At 30.7% G+C, this 20,027-nt stretch overlaps 1 protein-coding gene across 20 annotated transcripts in view; it reads right to left on the bottom strand.

The window, feature by feature from the left end:
- Window positions 1–3,452: 3,452 nt before the first annotated feature.
- LOC129809656 (low-density lipoprotein receptor-like) overlaps window positions 3,453–20,027 on the bottom strand; it is a 287,351-nt gene continuing 270,776 nt past the window's right edge. For 18 of the 20 annotated variants that reach the window (XM_055859662.1, XM_055859671.1, XM_055859663.1 and 15 more), the window contains 2 exons: window positions 15,761–15,904; window positions 3,453–3,899 (listed from right to left, as the gene is read on the bottom strand). In XM_055859662.1, coding sequence (XP_055715637.1) covers window positions 3,855–3,899; window positions 15,761–15,904 — 189 coding nt within the window. In that variant the 3' untranslated portion in view covers window positions 3,453–3,854. The remainder of the gene's footprint in view (window positions 3,900–15,760; window positions 15,905–20,027) is intronic. The other 2 variants (XR_008752661.1, XR_008752660.1) reach the window with 1 other exon arrangement.

Genomic DNA, 20,027 nt, shown 5'->3' with positions numbered 1-20,027 from the left:
ATTTTTCAGATGAGCAAAAGGAACAGGTTTCTTCCTTTTGAATCTCTAAAACAGTGAGAAAATATCAAATGTCCCAAATTGTAAATAGTTCCAAAATACCTCATTTTACCCTACAGAAGAGTTCCCCAAATACGAACTCAACGAAGTTTGAACACAACGAACAATGTTTGTGAAAAAGTACAAACTTTTACAAACTTGTTTGTTTGTTATACGATTTACGAGCATTTCGTAAATTCCCAATAGGAATTCACAAACATTTACGAACAATTTTACAAAATACTTTTGTTTTCTGTGTAATGCTACTTTGCCGATGCTTAAAACCTAAAAAAATATTTAGATTTTTAATTAGGGACGAAGAAAATCGGAATAAAGTAGACTCTCTCAATCGGCTCTTTCTCAATCGAGGGAAAAAATTTGTTGATAATTTTCACGTTTAATTATGAAACAAATTTGATCAAATTCGCTGTAGTTCTTCCTATTTTGTCGTGATTCTTTATAATTGAGCGCTTTTTGTGGAATTTACAAAGGCTTTGACGACCAAATCTATCGATAAACCGGATGACATTTTGCCCCAAATGCCCAATTGAGAGAGAGTCTACTGTAGAGCAAAATTGTAGTTTATTGAGGTTAAGTTGAAAACATAATTTCATCAAAACCCAGATATGAATTTGATAACATTAAATTCTGAAGGAATTTTAGTACTCAACGATCCTGAAAATAAAGGTAATCCAAAGACACGGAAGAAGATATTCAAAAGAATTAATTGAGGTTATGTTCATAGTATTTCTTTTCATTTAAAAGCTTCTACTGCAAATCTAAAGGAACGCAAACTTTTCGAAAAGCTTAAGTATTTTATAAGTACTCTCGTTTGATTCACTAATAAGCTGTATCAAATAGCTTTCAACAAAAATACAGAAGAATGAGATATTTGAGGTTAAATTGATGTTACTTTTGCAATTATAGTATTCCAAATAACCTGTCACGATTACAAATTCTCCACAAACATCAAGTATTAAACAGTAGCTTTGAATTGAACTGAAAATCAGGCAAAACGAACTACTTTTGACTCAGATATAGAAAAATTATGATAATTGAGGTTATCTTCCAAGTACTCTTACGATTCTAACGTCAATAACTGCCCCTCGAAGAGCTCCAAGAATTTATCAAAAGTTCTTATTTGTGCCGAAAATGAGTGAAATCACACAGCTAGAATCTTAAGAATTGAAAAAGTTTTTGAATTTGATCTTTGAGGTTATGTTGCAAATATTATTACGATTCCAGCACCAATGACTACCTCAAATACTTTAAAAGCTCTAAGAATTCAATAAAAGTTTTCATTTGAGCAGAAAATGAACGAAGTTATACAGCTAGAATCTTTAGAATGCAAAATCTCTTTGAATGTGATCTTTGAGGTTATGTTTGCAATAATCCTGGGATTTTAGTGCCACTAGCGTTTGATAAACAAACTAAATTCTTCTACAAAGTGTTTATCATTTGAATTTTTATTTGATGACAAAATCTATCAAAAAATTATCAAAATGTACTCTGAAGAAAATGTCTTGTTGAACGAACAAATGGATTTTGCTGAAATTTTGTCAAAAGGATGTTATTTACCAATTTGACAAAACTTTTTCTTGCATTTTATATGGAAAAACACTCTTTTGACAAAATTTTAACAAGATCCAGTTGGCCGCCGATTTGACAAAACTTTTCCATATTCTGTATGGAAGAACATCCTTTTTACAAACTTGTTTTGTTAATTTGACAAAACATTTTTTTCAGAGAAAGAAAAATTTGTATATAAGAGATTAGATTACTCTAATCTTTTTGGACGATTGGGTCACCGGTGACCCAACATTTTTTTTTCACTGCCATTTAAATATGTTTTACTTTAAAAAGTCAGAAAAATATTTTTTCTGATCTTCATTTTTTAACCCTCTCGTCTTTAAAAGAATAACGCATAATTCATTCTTTCAAACGATAAGTTTGTAAAATTCGGCAAATTTTGACCAAACCCTTACTAATAATCAACAAGAAAGATATATTTTTGTGATATCTCGGTTATATTAACTGTTGTCGTATCTGAATATGTTTTGTATCTGCAATTGATGCAAGCTACGACACAGACGTCGCCTCTTGCGTGAAATGCTGACACAAAAGAAATGCAGATACGACAACGGTCGATGCAACCGACGATATATCCATTTGGCAAATGTTTGACAAATTCCATTAAAATAAGGTAATTAATAGACAAAATATTAACCAAAATGAAGTTAATTACAGTTCGTCATTACTTAGATAAAGATCTGCAAACTTTTTCGTCGAATTAAAAACTTGCAAAATTGTTCGTTAGAATCGATCTCCTTTTGGCAAAATAGTAAGTTGGCACGTCGAATTAATAACCTTATGTCACCTTTTTTTTAACAAACTCTGAAAGAAAATGTTTGTCAAGAGACCAACTGGATCTTGTTAAAATTTTGTCAAAAGGCTTTTGTTTTCTAATTTGACAAAACTTTTTCTCACATTTTATATGGATAATATCCTTTTGACAAACTGTTGACAAACTTTTGACAAGAGTCAGTTCGTCGCTGCTTTGACAAGGCATATTCGTATTCTGTACAAAAGAAAGATTCTTAAAGCAAACTTTTTTGTTAGACTGACAAAACTTTGTTTTTCAAAGTTTGTAGCTAACCTCCTTGTGACAAACATTTGACAAAACATTCTTTTTTCAAGAAAAGGGGAAGTAGAGTAATTTTAAATTAGAAATTTTTGAAAAACAGCTTTTTTCTCCTGTTTTAAAATGGAACTGAACCTTACCATGATAGAATTTAGTTCCACAAACCAATTCTGAAGCTAAGTTCGAGCAGTAAAACTTAGTCCATAGGGCAAAAGGGGTCTATTTCAAAGGTGCCTCAATTCAAAGGTACCTCACTTTCCTCTAATTTAATGACAAAAATTCTCCTAAAATTTAACAGGTGGAATTTCGTTTTCTAACCTCTTGAATTTTTCAAATACATTGCAGTTTTTCAACGAAACATTCAAAAAAACAAGCAGAAATAAATTAAATTAACCATAGAATTTAACAAATTCTGATTTCTCTGTGAGCTGCACGAAAAAAAATTGGACTAAACAAAATTGGTGACAGGAAAGATGGGAGAAAGAAATGGATAAAAATACGAAAAAAAAGCTGCCACTGTTACTAATTTGGAAATCAGATTAAATATTCACACGAATAGAGGATATATTTTTTGAAAATTAATAATCTCACAATACACAATGCTCTCTTTTCCGTTGCACCAGTTGCAGCGGCTAAAGAAGCACTTTCTAAATTCAATTATACATTAGTTTTTGATATCATATTTGGGACTTTAACTCAATTTTCTCGTGACTTCTCTGGAGTTTTCCAAGAGATTTTTTCTCTTGCTTTTCCACAATTTTGTTTGTTCTTATGAAATATTTTTCTGTGTCTTTTAAAATCTTTGTTTTTCTTTTTTGTTTTTTTCTCAAAGGAATTTCTATATTAGGAAACTTACCCAAAAAACAAAAAAAGTATGTGAAGGATGTGAGAAAGGTGTTTTTTTTTTCATTTTTTTAATCATACCTGGAAAATGGTTGTGGTTAAAACGAACTTTCTTCTTTTTTTTTGGCACATCATCAGTTTGATTGTGGTGTTAAAGTCTTTGCAATTTCATAGCATCCTCATTTGGCTCGGTGGGAGTCTCCCCTTTTTTTGGCTCCCATCTCCTCCTCCTCCTCCTTTTTTTATTCCTTCTATACAATTTTTCCCTATTCGAAGATATTCGATCCATTGAGCATCTTCCCTTTGACACCTTTTCCCTTAAATTTTCCCGTCTCTACACAAAGTCATTTGTTCCTGGCTTATTCAATGGTTCTTGAGCCTGAAAATAGCACACAAAATAGAAGAAAATTTATTTAAATTCAAATTCACATCTCACGTGTTGTTCTTTTTTTCTTTTGCATTTTTCTTTTTTCTTTTTTTGAATGGTAACTATGGAAATTCCACCCACAATTCATTGAGAAAACATTTCGTTTTTTTTTCTTCTATGAGAAAAGTGAGAAAGAGAGAATCAAATGGTTTATATTCATTTCCCGTATATCCTCTTTTTTTTCACCATTGAACAAAATACAGAAAGTTTCTGTTTTGATGGGGAAACCACCCCAAAAATGCTACCACATCATGTTCCTGAGTGTGGAAAGGGGTTTTCATGAGAAAGTTCAGGATGAAATATTCATTAAAATTCAGTATTTCACGCAGTGTTTTCCCCAAAGAGCATTTTTCAAGACAAAGTCCAGCAGTTGTACTTTTAGAAACAATCTACAGAAAGTTTTAGAAATAGTGATACTTTCAATATATTTAAATATGCATAAATATTTTTTAACTATTTTAAACAGATTTGTCACTGAAGTTCATGAACTGGTGTAGTTTTCTATAATTTAGTGCATCGAGTGCCTTTAGAATTGAAATACAGTAGACTCCCTCTCAATCGGGCATATGGGGCAAAATGTCATCCAAATTATCAATACACTTGGGCGTCAAAGTCATTGTAGATTCCACAAAAAGCGCTCAATTATAAAGAATCATGATAAAGTAAGAGGAACTACAGCGAATTTGAGCAAATTTGCTTCATAATTTAACGTAAAAATTGTCAACAAAATTTTTCGACCGATTGAGAGAGAATCTACTGTACATTCTCGGGAAAAAGTAGAGGTTATGTCAAAAACATTTTTAAAATTCTAGCACGTTCTGTGGATATCTAACATCTCAAATTTCCGGGACAGCTTAAGAAGACGAATAAGCTCTAATTCCGGCAGAAGAGGTGCTAAATCAAACAGTTTTGGATATAGGCGAAACCGGAGCAGATTTAGCCAATAGTACAATTAGGCAGAGAGGTGTTATACTTTTTCTTAGAAAAAATATTAAGCAACTGTTCAGTGTAATTAACTTTCTTCCTATCCATATAAATATTTATGAATGTAATTTAAACAAGTTTTTCGAAAATTATAAACAAAAAATTCATTGTAGCAAGAATTGACGGAAACTCTAGACCTTTCTTGACTTTCGCAATTTTATTCTTTAAGACGTTTCGAGGATGAATGTCCTCTTCATCAGGTATCGAATTTTGTAGGGAAAATCACGTACAGGCGGGAAATGGTTACACTTATTTTCTGTGTCGATCAGTCGAATGGTGAACTACGAAGTGCAATCTGTGATCCAAGTCCAAAAAAGTGTAACCATTTCCCATCTGTACGTGATTTCCCCTACAAAATTCGATACTTGATGAAGAGGACATTCATCCTCAAAACGTCGTTAAGAATAAAGAATGAGTTTCCGTCAATTCTTGCTACACCCCATCGGACCGAAATTATTCACATTCACAAAAAATTCATTTACTGGCTAATTCTGTCCTGGTCGCCCTTACCCTTATTAAAGTGGATTGTCAAGGTTATGTCGAGTGTATCACTTCTAAGACAATTCTACAATGACAAATTCGCCGAAAACTACAAGTATCTCATGAAAGCTTTTATTTAAGCTATAAATTAGCTAAATCATGGAGATTTGTACTCAGAAACAAAAGATTAAAATAGTTGAGGTTATGTTGCAGATAATTTTATAATAATTACGTGACTAATGCCACTTTGACAATAATAAATTCTTCGTGAACTTTAAACAAAAGTTTAAATTGAAGTGAATAGCTGGATTGAAAAGCTGAGATCAAAGATATAAAAGAATCAAATAATTGAGGTTATGTTGAATATACCTTTGTGATTTTAGGTCATTCATGCAACGCTAACAATTACGAATCCTACATGAACTTCAAGCACCGTAGTTGCAGGTGACTTTGCTCACTTGCAGTTCGTAAGCTTTTCTTTAATTCTACCACTTAAACATAGTCTTCACCAATCGGACTTCGTAGATAGAATCGTTAACTAGTATCCTTAACCTTTTAAGGCCGATTTAAACGATTTAAAGTTTTAAAGGATTTAAACCATTTTTCTCTAGCGCTTCCTCAATATTATCGCATTAGCATCCACAACAAATTCAATTTGTTTAACAATAAAATTACAAGGATAAATACTCTAAACTTATTTTTCTTGATTTAGAATAAATGCATTTTACGTGAATTCTGTTACGTTTTTGGAAAAATAGTTCACATTAGAGAATTACGAAATATCATCTATACCTCCCACCAAAAACCTTCAAATTTGAGGAACCTGAGTGACTGTATAGAAATTGAATTGAACTGTATGAAAATAATTGAGGTTTCGTACATTTGATTCTATCGAATCGATTACTTGACTTTTCTTCACATAACCTCTAAAAACAAGCATTTTGAAATCAGCCGTAAAGTAAATTGTTTCCAAAATTAAAAAAAATACTATTACAGATTTCTTTCTTTTTTAATTTTATGGCCAAGTTCCTCAAACATGAACATTTGGGGGCAGATGACATTTCTCACTTTTCAAATTTGAACAATATTTTCAAAGACATAACAGAGTAGATGTAAAGTGCTTTTTCTTTCAATAAAAAAAGTAACTTAAGAGAATTTGCCATTACAATTTACTTATAAATAAATGGACCTTGTTGAGAAAGTTTATAAATGCGATAATATTGAAGAAGCCTCAGAGAAAGATGGTTCTAATTCAGACTCCACGCAAAACTATCTTCACGTAGGGTGGAGTAAGTACTTTTGGCCACTTTAAGATTTCATGTGCTTGTAATTTTTATAATCTTTATTTAAATAAAATGTAATTTTGTACAAAGATACCGTAAAGCCGTTTCTTCCTAATAATCCAAGAGAATTTCCAAAATTTTTTGGATATTTTAGTGAAAAATGCATTTTATGCAACTATGCAGGTTTCAGTAATTTTGGCCACTTTGTAAGCACTTTTGGCCACTTGTTTCCAATAGAATTTTAATAAAATAAGAGAAGAAATAGCTTTCGAAAACTTTCACAAATATACAGCACAAGTCCTATTCTTATTTAACACCAATTTTATGTGATTATTAGAGTATTTTAAACGACTTTTTGCACATTTTCTCTTTGATGTAAAAATCAGTAAAAAGTCATGATTGTTTTTACTGAAATCCGCGAGGTGCACCACGTGTAAAATGTATGGGAAAATGAATGGCCAAAAGTACTTACACAGTCGAAAAAAGTAAGCTCTTTTAGCCACATCCAATTTTCATTTAATTTGTTAGAAGATCTTATTAAGGATGATATCACAATAAAATTTAGTTAATTAAGAAATGGACATTCATTGAATAACATCAAATATTTTCATCAAAAATATGAAATAATGCAAAACAATTTCTCTTAATATTAACAAGTTTCTTAAGAATTCCATGTTTTTTTAGTGATTGTTTACCTTGTCGAGAATTTCTTTCAATAACTTAGAATTAATCAAGTCGATACAAAATCAAATATGGTTTTCTGATTCGTTAGATTAGAGGTCACGAAATAAAACCCATATTCCTGTTCTAAATAGACTCATAATTGCCTTACAATGTGATTTTACTTTAGGTGGCCAAAAGTGCTTACATGGCCAAAAGGGCTGACTCTACCCTAACTTCAAATGTCACCTTTTGAAATCAACTTTTACTTGACCGTAAAATGATCTTTGAAATAATATAACCTATCTTATAGAGTTTTTGGAATGAATAAAAGTCCTAAATATCTTATCAAAAAATACCTTTTATATGTAAAAACAAATAATTTATTTTAAACGAGTTTAGAAAATTAGAATAAATAACTTTAAAAATAAATATTGGAAAGAAGTAGCGGTCTGTTTTTAAGGAGTAAGATATCGACTTTCAAAATCAAACTTTAGGAAGTTCATAATTTGACACTCTTGAAACCTAACCTCTTTCCTCAAAAACCTAGAACATAACCTCAAATTTCAGCAAAAATTCAGTAATTTGAGCACAATTTCTTGTAGTTGCCAGGAATGTCTCATAATGGTTCATATTCCAAATGAGAGTTTTGGATTCATCCCAGTAAGGTTATCTGCCTTTAATATGCATCTAAATCTATATTACTTAGAATTGACTGAAATCGATGTAAAATAAATATCTTGTCCTAATTTATTTGGTAAGTTTCCGCGAATGGTAAACGTGTATTTATTATACTTCACAAAATTTTAATTATTATTCTAATTGTTTTCCAATTAAAACAATCATTTGTTCATTTTGCATGATGCAAAATATCATTCGAGTTGTCATATAATCGGCTTAATCATCATTACGAATTTTACGAAAATATATTTGCAGAGCTCTTAGTAAAATTTTGCCAATCCGGGCTTCTGTGTAATTTAACACTGTACCAATTTTAATTATTGTGGAGATAATGTTTTAGCTTTAAGCTTTTTTGCAAATTTTATTCAAGTGTACAATCGACTAATTTTGAAAGAAACACAATACTTATCAAAAAGCGAAACTTCCTAAAAATTTGATATGCTTTTTTTCCTTCTTAGAAAGTTTTGCACTCAATCTCTTCTCACTTTTCTCTTTGTCTCTCAAAGCTAAAATTTATTTTTTTCATTTGTCTCAACATGCACACAACATCCAAAAACTTACCCGTCCTTTTATTTATTAAGCATACATTCTGGGAAAATTCCCTCTACGCAATAAATTTGCTCCCCCATGTGTTTGCAAGCATTAAAATGAGAGGTAAAAAAGTTAAAAGTTTTGAATTTTTCCCTTATTTCAGCTCTCTCTCTCTCTGTCAATTTTACAGGGAGTTTTCTGTGTTCTGACCATTTATTCTTGTTTTTTTTTTGATGCCCCAAACCAGTGCTAGATATAGTTTGTGAAACACGTGCAATTCAGTATGATTTTTTTTCTGTTTTGGGGAAAAATTACCCCAACAATAAAACACCCACAGTCATCCCCCTCCAGAAAAAAAACCCTGGGAACATTTCAATTTAATAATTTTAGCACAAATTTTGGCACAAAGTTTCAAACTGAAAATTTGTAACAATTTATCCACCAAAATCCACCTCGCAATTCGATTGAAAATGGCCTTAATTAAAAATTTCGCTATGTTTCAATTTGAAAATGAAATATTATTTGAGAGTGTAAAATTTCAGGGTAGAAAACTGTCATGAAAAACCATTCTCTAATTGGGAAGCTTTAAGCTCAATTTTTTGTGCACTTTTCCCATCATTCATTGATGTATTTTGTGGAACAATGTAATAATATTTTACTGAGATTTTTTTTTAGTGGGAACTTTAGTGGTGAAAAGTATTTCCTATTTTCTGACCCATTTCCGCACACTATTTAATTAATTGGAAAATAAATGTCAATTGAACAGTGAGAAGAAAAGCTCTAAACCAATTGGTATAGTACGGTAAATGCGCATCAATTATCAAAATCAATTAATTAGTTGAGTAAATGTTTACGAAAGGTCCAGGGAAGAATCATAAAATTCGTAAATTGTACTTCTGAATGGAAGTGGAAATTTTTATTGGGCTTTTCATTAACTTCGAGGGTGATGGTGCCTTCCGCAGTGGTTCTTTTCGAACAGTACAGGGTATCCTTAATTATTGTCCCAGTTGACCGAAGGTTTTTTAGCAGACTGAATAGTTTAATTTTATCAGAATTCAGAAAAAGGTTTTAATTAATTTGGTTGAGATTTTTTTTTACAAAAATCCAAAAGGAAGCATGGCATGTTAATTTTTTTATATGGAGCTTTTTGAAGCCAATTTCCTAAATTGATCTCGGACTCAGCTTACAGTCCTCCGAGGAAAAAATGTATTTAAACAAAAATTTAAGATATTTATTCCTCCATACGGAAAGGTATCTTATAATACGGAAAAACTTCTCACTTTTTAGATATTTAGCGTAACGGTCGCGAGTGCAAAAAAATTCCCATATAAATTTAAATCGAAATACGAGAAAGTGGCTTCAAATTTCAGGGAACTTGCCAGGGGCGTGTCCAAAAGAAAATGAGCTTTTTTTTCTAGATAAAAAGTTAGGTTATCCTTTAAATAACCTCATTTTCAAATACCCTAAAACACAAATGAGAGAGAATCATGGCAAAAGTGAGGTTATATTGATTTTTAAAGTTAAAAAATATATAAGTTTTGAATGCAGTAAAGATTTTATTTCTTTGGAAGGATTTATATTAGTTTAAAAATTATTTAGAAATCTACAATTTCCTTTGTAACTAACCCAAAATAAAATCAGGACGAATTTTGAATAAAATCAATTCTTAACATAATTTACTAAAAAAGGGATTTTTGTAATTTCCAGAAGGTTTTAGTTAAAGTCGAGTGATTAAAAACCAAATTTTTAAAGGGTATAAAAGGGAATTTTATTAACATAACCTAACATTTGACATTTTGAATTCAACCTTCGGCGTCGCGTCGGTCTTTCGGAATTGAAAGATTCAGATTTGAGAGATTCTACTATATTTTGTTTCGCATTTTTCTCACAATTCTAACTAATAACAGTTAATCAAAAAACATGATGAACCTAATTCTTTGTTGGATAGATTATTCAAAAACTTTGAGGTTATTTTAAACCTAACCTAAAAAAATCCACGCGAGAAAATCACTTTGTGTAGAGGATTCTTTTCTAATTTCTCGCGATAAAAAAGGATCCAAAAGTTCTTTAAATTTGGAATGGATTAAATTCTAACCTCAATTAAGCTACTATGAAATTTTCTTTTCTTTGGCAATATTTTCAGGATTAGGTCATGCATGATTTCAAGTTATTAAAAAGTCTATACATTTGAGAAATTTGTGGCCATATTGAAGCAAATTGCCTACGCTTCTATAGGAAAAACTCCTAAATATGGACATAAATTTCCCTAGTGTATAGGGGCCATAAGGCGCAATACTTAAAAAATATGCTTCAAAATATGATTTCATGATTTTATTTTATATAGAAACTTCTTAAAATAACTCTGCATGAAGGTAGAACATTAAAACGAAGAAGTTAGTTTATGTTAAAAGGTTAAATGTGTCATATTAAAAGTAAGGTTAGAACAATATTTTATCAACATAACCTCAAAAAATCAGAGCTTATTTCTGGAAGCAAAAAGGATAAGTTTATGATACTCGTAGAATTATTTTTTTTAATTATTATTATTATATGGCATAACCTAAGCTCAGATACCAAAAACAAAAATTATATTTTGAAAAATTTTAAGGTTAAAATGTTTTTATTTTCTATGATTAGGAGAGTCTATTCCAAAAAATACTATATCGAGACTTCTAACCTCTAAAACCTGTTGAGGTTAGAGTTTAATGAATTCCAAAGGTTATTTTTAAAATAAATATTAAAAAATCGAAAACGTATTTTTAAAAACCGATCATCAAAAATATGCTGAACGGTCAGCAGTTCTCGAACAAAAAGTGCTAACCAAATATATGGAAATGGCATTGCATCGTGAGTGTCATTTTAAGGTTAGCGGAATTCAGTTGAAAATATATATGTTTTCAGCTGAATTGAAATCGGTTAGCATTTGGTGTCCGCTGGGAAGTGCTTTACTGTTTTCAACAGGTTTAAATTCAACGTTGAAAAAATAACAAAAGAAATTTAATAAATTCCTCAATTTTTCTTCTCATTTTGTGATGTTTTCCATAAGGGAATTTTTGCTAATGTATTTTTAGCCTAATCCTCAAGCTTCTTAACTGCAATTCTGCCTCCAAAAAAAAAACCCAATTTTCCGGGACAAAACTCAATAGACACTCTGTACTTCAAATAACTTTTCATGGTGACTTTTATTGATGTTACCCCAAAATTCTATCCCAAAAAAAAAATTGACGGAAATCCCATTGACTTTAAATTTACTTGCAACATTTTCCGTGTTTGTTAGCAATGGGAAAGAATCTCATAAAGATTCCCAGATAAAATGTAATAAATAATTTATTTTCACCTCTGAATTTCCGAAGGATACTTCCTTGTTTTTCACCGGAAAATTACATTGAAAATCACATTCTGTTAAAATTGGTATATAGAGCTTTTTCTCTCACACTTTTTGGTTTCTATTTGAAGAGTCAAAAGAGTCTCACTGAAATGAAATTTTCCACTTTGTTATTTTGTGATATTCATATACATTTTTTTCTGCTCATCACCGCAAAAAAAATGATGGAAAAAAAATCTTTTTTTTTTGAATTATAATATGGAATTTTCTGTGAGGTGTCCAATTTGGAAATGTGAATTATTCTCATACTCTTCAGCATCGTTATTTCTCATTAAAACAACTTTATGAGTTTTGTTAATAAAATTTCACATTACCATGTTAATTTCTGTTCGTCCATCATTTCTCATATTTTTGCATTAAAATTATATCGTCTACATTTTTTGAGGGTTTATTTAATATTTTTTTAGGTGGATAGAGAAAGAGGTTTCTGCGAATAGAAGTATTGAAAAAAAAAAGAAATTAGCTATTATGCACGTCATAAAACACACAAATTACAGCATAGGGACCTATTCTGCAGTTACAACTTCTCAAAGAACTTATCAAGAAATTTAAAGAAAGTTGCAAAGTTCCAACAATAATTTGTATAAGGGAAAACATGGTGCCTTCAGACGACTAAAGCTTCGAACAACTCAGTTTTTTCAATAGTTTTTAATAAATTTGACTCACTGTAATATTATATTTTAATAGCTAGGCCAATGCCCTAAATTTCCCGAAAGGACCACAAGTCAAATCCATTAAAAACGTGAATAAAAATAAATTGTCCGAAGCTTGAGTATTTCGAAGGAAGCGCTCTTTCCCCTAATAAAAAATCTCAATTTCAAAAAGAAAGAAAACTCATAAAAATTATTTTGAAATAACTGGCCAATAGTTTTTTAATTATATTTATAAATCGCTAAAACGAGTTATAGAACTATTTTCACTTTGCTTGTAATTCGGGACATTTTGCTTGCAATTTTGGACAGCTGATATTTTAGCCCATTTCAAGAAACCAACTGATCAAGTCTTCTTCCTCATTATAAAAAGGGTCCCCTGATGTCCCAAGAAGCCCAGAAACTTTCCATTTCATTTATTGAATAGAGTTGTTTTCGACATTCAAAATACGCATAGATTCCCCTTTATCTTGAGGGAGTTTTCGAAGACTTATCGATATTGTAAGATGATTCCTTGTTTTCTTTTAAGCATTATACAAACTAATCTTCACAAAAATTAAAAAAAATTCTAGAATATTGAGAAACAAAACATTGTCCAAAATAAGAAACATAACCTTAAATTTCCACCTTCCACCCCTCAGGGACCACTTTTTCCTATATAACTTCATATTACAGACGATTTCGGAGCAATGATGTCTGTTTGCCCATCCGTTCGTCTGACTATCCGGCCTTTATTAGTCTAAAGCCCAAACGGTTATAAATGGAGACTTAAGATCTTCAGGGGACCCCCCCATAAGTCGACGCTGGGACAATTAATACCTAAGTCTTTCTTTTGCCCTCCACCAAAACCATGTTTTTTGCGCTTGCTCGAAAACGCGTCATGCAATTTTTTTCATTTTTGGATGTGTTTTAGAAATTAGTCAGGCAGACATTTCGTCCTTATATAAAAATCCCATTAAGTCATTGCTAATAACGGTTTTTCAAGGGCAAAGGTTATAATGGCTTTATAGAGCGTACTTCTCAAACGAATATTATCATATTTGGGCTCATTGGAAAGGTCTTGGAATTTCTGATAAAACGATAACTATTCCTTAATTTTTGAAGATAATTTATTTTCTTAATTTAGTGTCCGACATTACCCTTAAAGCGCCTAAAATTGCAAGCTGTCCCAAATTATAAGCACTTATAAAAACATTTGGCACTTTAAACAAAGAAAATATTTAATTTTAATTATTATTTTAGTATCTGTTTTTATTCTATTTTGCAAATTCTGCCTTAATTTAATTTAAATGTTGAATGCTTCTTTTTTTACGATATACGATTTTGAAAATTTTTAATGGTGAAGGTAAATAAAAAAAGCAGTTTTTTATAAAATTAAAACTTATATTATAAATTTTGGAAAATAACTAAAACCAATTAAAATTTCTGTCCAATACGTTTCCAAAGTTTTTCTTTTGGCACTTTATAAATTCTGTACTGATACTGATACTATTCTGTACCGAATAGTATCATATTTGCGCTCCTTGAAAAGGTCTTGGAATTTCTGATAAAACAAAACCTATTCCTTAAATATTTGAAGGTAATTCTATTTTTTTCATTTAGTGTCCGACATTACCCTTAAAGCGCCTAAAATTGCAAGCTGTCCCAAATTATAAGTTCTTATAAAAACATTTGGCACTTTAAACAAGAAAAATATTTGATTTTTTAATATTAATATTTAGTATCTGTCTGTTTTTATTCCATTTTGCAGATTTTGCCTTAATTTAATTTAAATGTAGAATGTTTATTTTTTTACGATATACAATTTTAAATTTTATTAATGGTGAAGGTAAATAAAAAGTTTTTTATAAAATTAAAATTTATATTTTAAATTTTGGAAAATAACTAAAACCAATTAGGTTTTCTTTCGTATGCCTTTGCAAAGTTTTTCTTTTGGCACTTTATAAATTCTGTAGGGGAAGGAGCGCTACCTTTGGACGACACATGCTTCGAACAATTCATTTTTTCAATACGTTTTTAATGACTTTGACTCGTTCTAATACTACTTTTTAATAGCTAGTCCAATGCTTCAATTTTCGTGAAAAGAGCCATAGGTCAAATCCATTACGAACATAGAAAAACGAGTTTTTTCCCGAAGCCGTCCCCTATGCTGAAAAGGAGAAAGCGTCTAATAAATCAGGGAATTCTTTGTTTTGAAACTAGGTCAAGACAAGGCATTGTTTGGTAACGATTTTAAGAATAAATTGATAAATTTTTCTGTCCAAATCTTTAAAAAGTCTTGACTGGTCAGCGATGTACTTTGCAACTCTTCTATTTTAAAAGCAAATGAGGGTGTAATTAATATCTTCAATCACTTTTCTTTTTCAAAATTTTGAATTTCAAAAATAAATTGAAGACTGAAGACTTATTTAAAACTTTACTTTTTTAAATTTTCCTTGTTATCACGTTAGCAAAATTTTCAAACTTTAACTTTGAAAATTAATCTTTGAGACATTTAGCTTCGAAAATTCACCACTAAGTGAGCAAAAGTTGCATAATTTTATTAACTTTACCCCTTTTATTGCAAATTCTGTTCAGCAAAAGAAATAGATTTAAGAAAAAGGGCTTTAACTTTCGTGGAATAGGTCCCCCCGGAGATCATCATCAAAAAACGATAAAGGTTTTCTCTTTTGAGAACTTCCCCGACAGCATCTCATATTACAATATTCTTTCTGTTTTTTTTTATTTACTCGTGTCACTTGGTGGAAAATTTTGTATCACTTCCCTTTTGCCACAATCTTCATTGAAATTCCATTTTCATACATTATGATTCGTGAGCCAGAAAAAAAGAAAAAGATGTATGTATTCTGCGGGGGCAAAAAAAAATGCGATTATACTCCCAAAGTGAGTGGATCTTGGTGGAAGATGAAAACAGAAAATCTATCCATAATTTTTTTCTTGTTGACTATGTCCTTCCTCTCAGCAAGAAAACCACTCCAGACACAAGCGGATAAACCACCCACAACCCATCCATTTCTTATCTCGCAAATGATGGAACGATCTCGTCTTCAATTACCCCCCAAACACTTCTTCCCACCCCTTCTTAGCCCCCTGCCACCCTTTGCAAATTGTAATCATTTATCTTGTACTGACGGCACATTCTCGTGTTAGAGCTCTCACCTCTTCGCCAATTCGGTGGCCATGCATCCCCTGCTTCTCAATCTGGAACGTGTCCTCGGTGGTCTTGCGATACACAGGATTGTCGAAATTCATTGATGTCAAATTTCTAGCCTGATAGTGACGATAGCAGCAGAACAGACTTATCTGGAAGGATCACAGAGGTTCATTAGTCGCACAATGTCTCAAGGAATTTTCCTATTGTGTGAAATGTTGCGCAAAAATCAGACACATTTTTACGCATGGAAAAATAAACCCAAAAATAGAATAGATCCCTTTTTCTTCTAAGGATTTTCCCTATAAAAGACAAAATACCAATGGCCTAATTAATTAAATTAACGACATTTTCAGCAACACGTGTTTTCCCATAAGATCCCTTTGAAGTTTCAGTGACATTTTCTATGCCTGACACATGTCTAGGAGTACATTCACTAAGGGACCAATACAATTTGTATTTTAATTAATAATTTGAGATGTAACTTAATGTAAAAGTAAACTTCTCCTGCCAATGATATTTAACTATAATTGGAATTTCAGCATTTTCGTGGGAATTCACTGAAAGTTTTGAAAAGGGCTGTGACATAAACTTTATACTGTTTCACATGCTTCTTACAAAAAAGACCGTAACCAGATATTCCTAAATGAGTCACCAGATTCCTTTTTGGTTGATCTCTGCATATCTCTCAATATCTCTTTTAATTTCTACATTATTTTATTAAGTTGAAATATCTTGATTTAAAATCACAATTTAATCTTTAATTTAGGTTTTATTTTAAATACGAATTTGTTTCCTTTAATTCTCTTTGCATACTAATTTTTCGTGATAATTTTGTTTCATTTTATGCTACTGCAATCCAAACCTTATTTAAGGCACTATTCCAATGATAAATGTACTATGGGTTTAGCCAAGTTCTCGAAGGCTTCAAATCCTAAATAGCCATAAGTTTTATTGTTTTTTTTTTTGAAAGTCTTATGGATGATTAGCTCTCAATATTCATCCAAAATCAAAATTTTCTCAAAACTCTGGATCAATAACCAATTAGACAAGTTAAGCCCTAGTTAAAATTGAAAAAAAAAATAATTCAATTTGTATAAACTTAAGGTTACTTAAAATCAATTAAATCATTTATTGATTTTTAATTTTTGAGAAAATTATGTTCTCTGACCCATTTTTTGACCTGAGTTACTTTTCCTGGAGAAAATTGCATTTAATCTTGAATAATATCCAAAAAAAAACTGTCCTTTGACCAAAAAGGCTTTAGAAGACTTCTTTAAAAGCGCCATAAAGGTAATTTTAGTTCGATCACTGAGAGAAATCCGAAAAAGTTAAATTAACATTCCAGAAATGTTAATTTTACCCTGCAGTATTGATCCGAAATCGGTGTAAATAATACCCTTTTTAGGTGTATTAGGGGTTAAAGTTATCCTTTTTTCATGTTAATTTTACCCTTTTTACCCTTAAAAAGGTGTAAAATTAACATTAAAAAATGTTGATATATTTTTACACCTAAAAAGTGTTAGTGTTATGAGGAAAAAATGTTAATCGCACCCTCTTTTTTTTCTCAGTGATTTTGATGATTAGTTCTCTTCGGATAACTCATTTATATAACATTTTCATTAGTTTTTCAAAAACAGAATATTATCTCTTTTGCCAATTAACGCGAACAAGAATTAGGAAAAATATTTTATAAACTTAAAAAGCGGCTTTAAGCATAATATTGATGAAACTAGTGTATTTCATAAACCGAAAGCTTGCTTGAGATAACCAAAAATACATTTCCTAGATGATAATACCGGAAAAATAATGGAAAATGTTCTTAGAGCCTCAAGTTTTTCAAAGTTTCTATCAAAATATTTAAAAAAAGGCTTAATGTTAAATCGATTTTTGCTGTGTTAGGCAGGCTTGGAAAGCTTGAGATATTCACTAAAAGCTAATCGAAGTTGAGACTATTTTTTTGAGAAAATCACAATCTTCCTACGTCCTCCTCAAAATCCAATTTGAAATTTTTGATGTAATATTTTTTGATATCTTTTTTTTTTTAAACTCAATAATGCATTTTTAATCTAAATTGAATGATATTGGATTTTTAGGAACGTTTATGAGATTTTACAAAAGACCTTCCAAACGCCAATAAAAGCACTTTTTTGGGTGGTAAAGCCCTGAAGGTGGTCTAAATCTTAGTGTTCTTTAACATACTTTATAGGTGGGGCAACGGCTTATCTCTGTCCCTTCCTCTCTACGCCATTATTTGAATTTCAAATGAATTTCAAGTGTTTTTTTTTCCGGAAAGTTCACTAGTCTTAACCTTTATTTAAATATTAACCCTTTAAGGTTGATTGGGCCACGTGAACTTAAAAGCAAATTTTCCCTATGATCATTTTATAGTCATATTCTCCTATGAATATTCAGAAAAATATTTTATTCTTACCCACAATTTATGGCCTTATTGTCTTTAAGGAGTTAAAACGTGAAAAGAATAGCAAAACATATCCAAAATCTTTAAAAAGTTTTACTTTTGGGAATTAAAGTGTTACTGTTTTTTTTTTTAAAGAATATTAAAAAATCTACTTTAATTTTCTGAAACAGTATTAATCGTAAACAGTATAATAACAGCATTAATATAATATATTAATTAATTATTAATTAATCCATTCGCAAACTAGAAGATTTTGAATAATTTATTTCTGTGCAATTGATATCCCAATTGTTTCCGGGAAAGAATTTTTAGTTATTTCAGTTCTTCAATAACGTTGGAAAAATAACCCAATAAGGACAGAAGTACATTTTGTTGCTTTTTTTACATTTCGGAAAGTTATGCAAAGTTTGCACAAGTAGTTACGCACGGTAAGTTTGACATCGCGTTGATTTTGATAATATTTTCCTTCATTCTCTTTCCTGATTTGAATTCTGGGTGATAAATTCTTTTCTTAGAAAGTTACACTATCTAAAAATGCTTGAAAGAATTTATTGTAAGGGATTTAAATTCAGAAACCATTAAGATACGTGTTTAATAACGCATTCTCGTTTAGATAGTATTTAAGATTTTAATTCCTGGTAACCGGGATTAGCTGCTTTAGATACCGGAGGTAAAGGGCTTCTGCCCAACAAAATCACCCTCGGACAAACTAGGGTGGATTTTTTGGAAATCGGGTTTTAGAGATGGGTCTGGTCTCCAGTGACTTCCCTAAAGAATTACGCCTTAAAGGCGAAAAATTGCTTTTTTTGTGGAAAATCGCATAATATAAAGTCTTAAAAATATGTACACTATATCTTCAGTATTTTTAGTATATTGTTTGAATGAGGGTCAAGAACCATTGTGAAGGTTGACTGACTGGTTCCTTGGGTTTAGCTAAACGGTTTTCAAGCAGCAGATACAGGTTTATTCATATGAGTCACCCCTTGACCAATGTTTATCGCAACTACTTGTCTGACAGAAACCCAGTTCTGTACCCTCAGTTGCAAAATTTCTAATTCATTACAAGCAGACTATCAGTTATCCACGATAATCCATCCCGTATACCAGCACGATGGGCAACTGCTAGTAATTTATTACAGTAAAAAGTCGTGCTTGATAAAAGAGGCGGGAATTCTGTATTTTACATAAATAGACAAGTGAATTCACCAGTCACGCTACATTCTGCGACAAAGTGGAATATCTCAAAAATATTTTGAATGTGCAGTTACAATATGCTTAACCTTAAAAAGCACTGAAATAACTTATATGACTGTGTATGCTGAATTCTAAATTAAAAAAAACTTAGTGAAAGATAATTATGTAAAATTCAGGATTTCACATTCTTGTTTTTTAAAGGTTACTTTAAAATATTAACCATTGAGAAAAAAAATCTTAAATGAGTATTATCACAATGTTAAAGAATTGAAATTATTTGGAAATTGTGGTTATAAATCTAACCTAAAAATTCTAACTCAAATTACCGATTATCAATTTAAACATAGCTAAAATATCTGGTAAAAAAAGTGTTGGGAAAATTGTGCTTTTGAATGTAATATTTTGAGCAATCGAAGCTTTACATTTAGATTTACTCACATCTAAAAACAAATGCAAATTGCATTTTTAGGTGTAGTTAATACGAAAAATATATAGTACACTTAGGTTAGGTTTTGTTTAACCTCACATTTCTTATTGCACCTTTGGCAAAATGACTGAATGACTCCAAATAGATGCATACGTTCTGATAACGTAAACATCTTTCAAAATTTAAAAATCTTCAAGGTGTCTCTTTCGGTCTATTCATACAAGTTACAACA

The sequence above is a fragment of the Phlebotomus papatasi genome, chromosome 1 (genome assembly GCF_024763615.1).
Source record: "Phlebotomus papatasi isolate M1 chromosome 1, Ppap_2.1, whole genome shotgun sequence".
NCBI classification, from domain to species: domain Eukaryota; kingdom Metazoa; phylum Arthropoda; class Insecta; order Diptera; family Psychodidae; genus Phlebotomus; species Phlebotomus papatasi.
The sequence above is the reverse complement of the archived record's forward strand: the minus strand, read 5'-3'. Positions and strand labels throughout refer to the sequence as shown.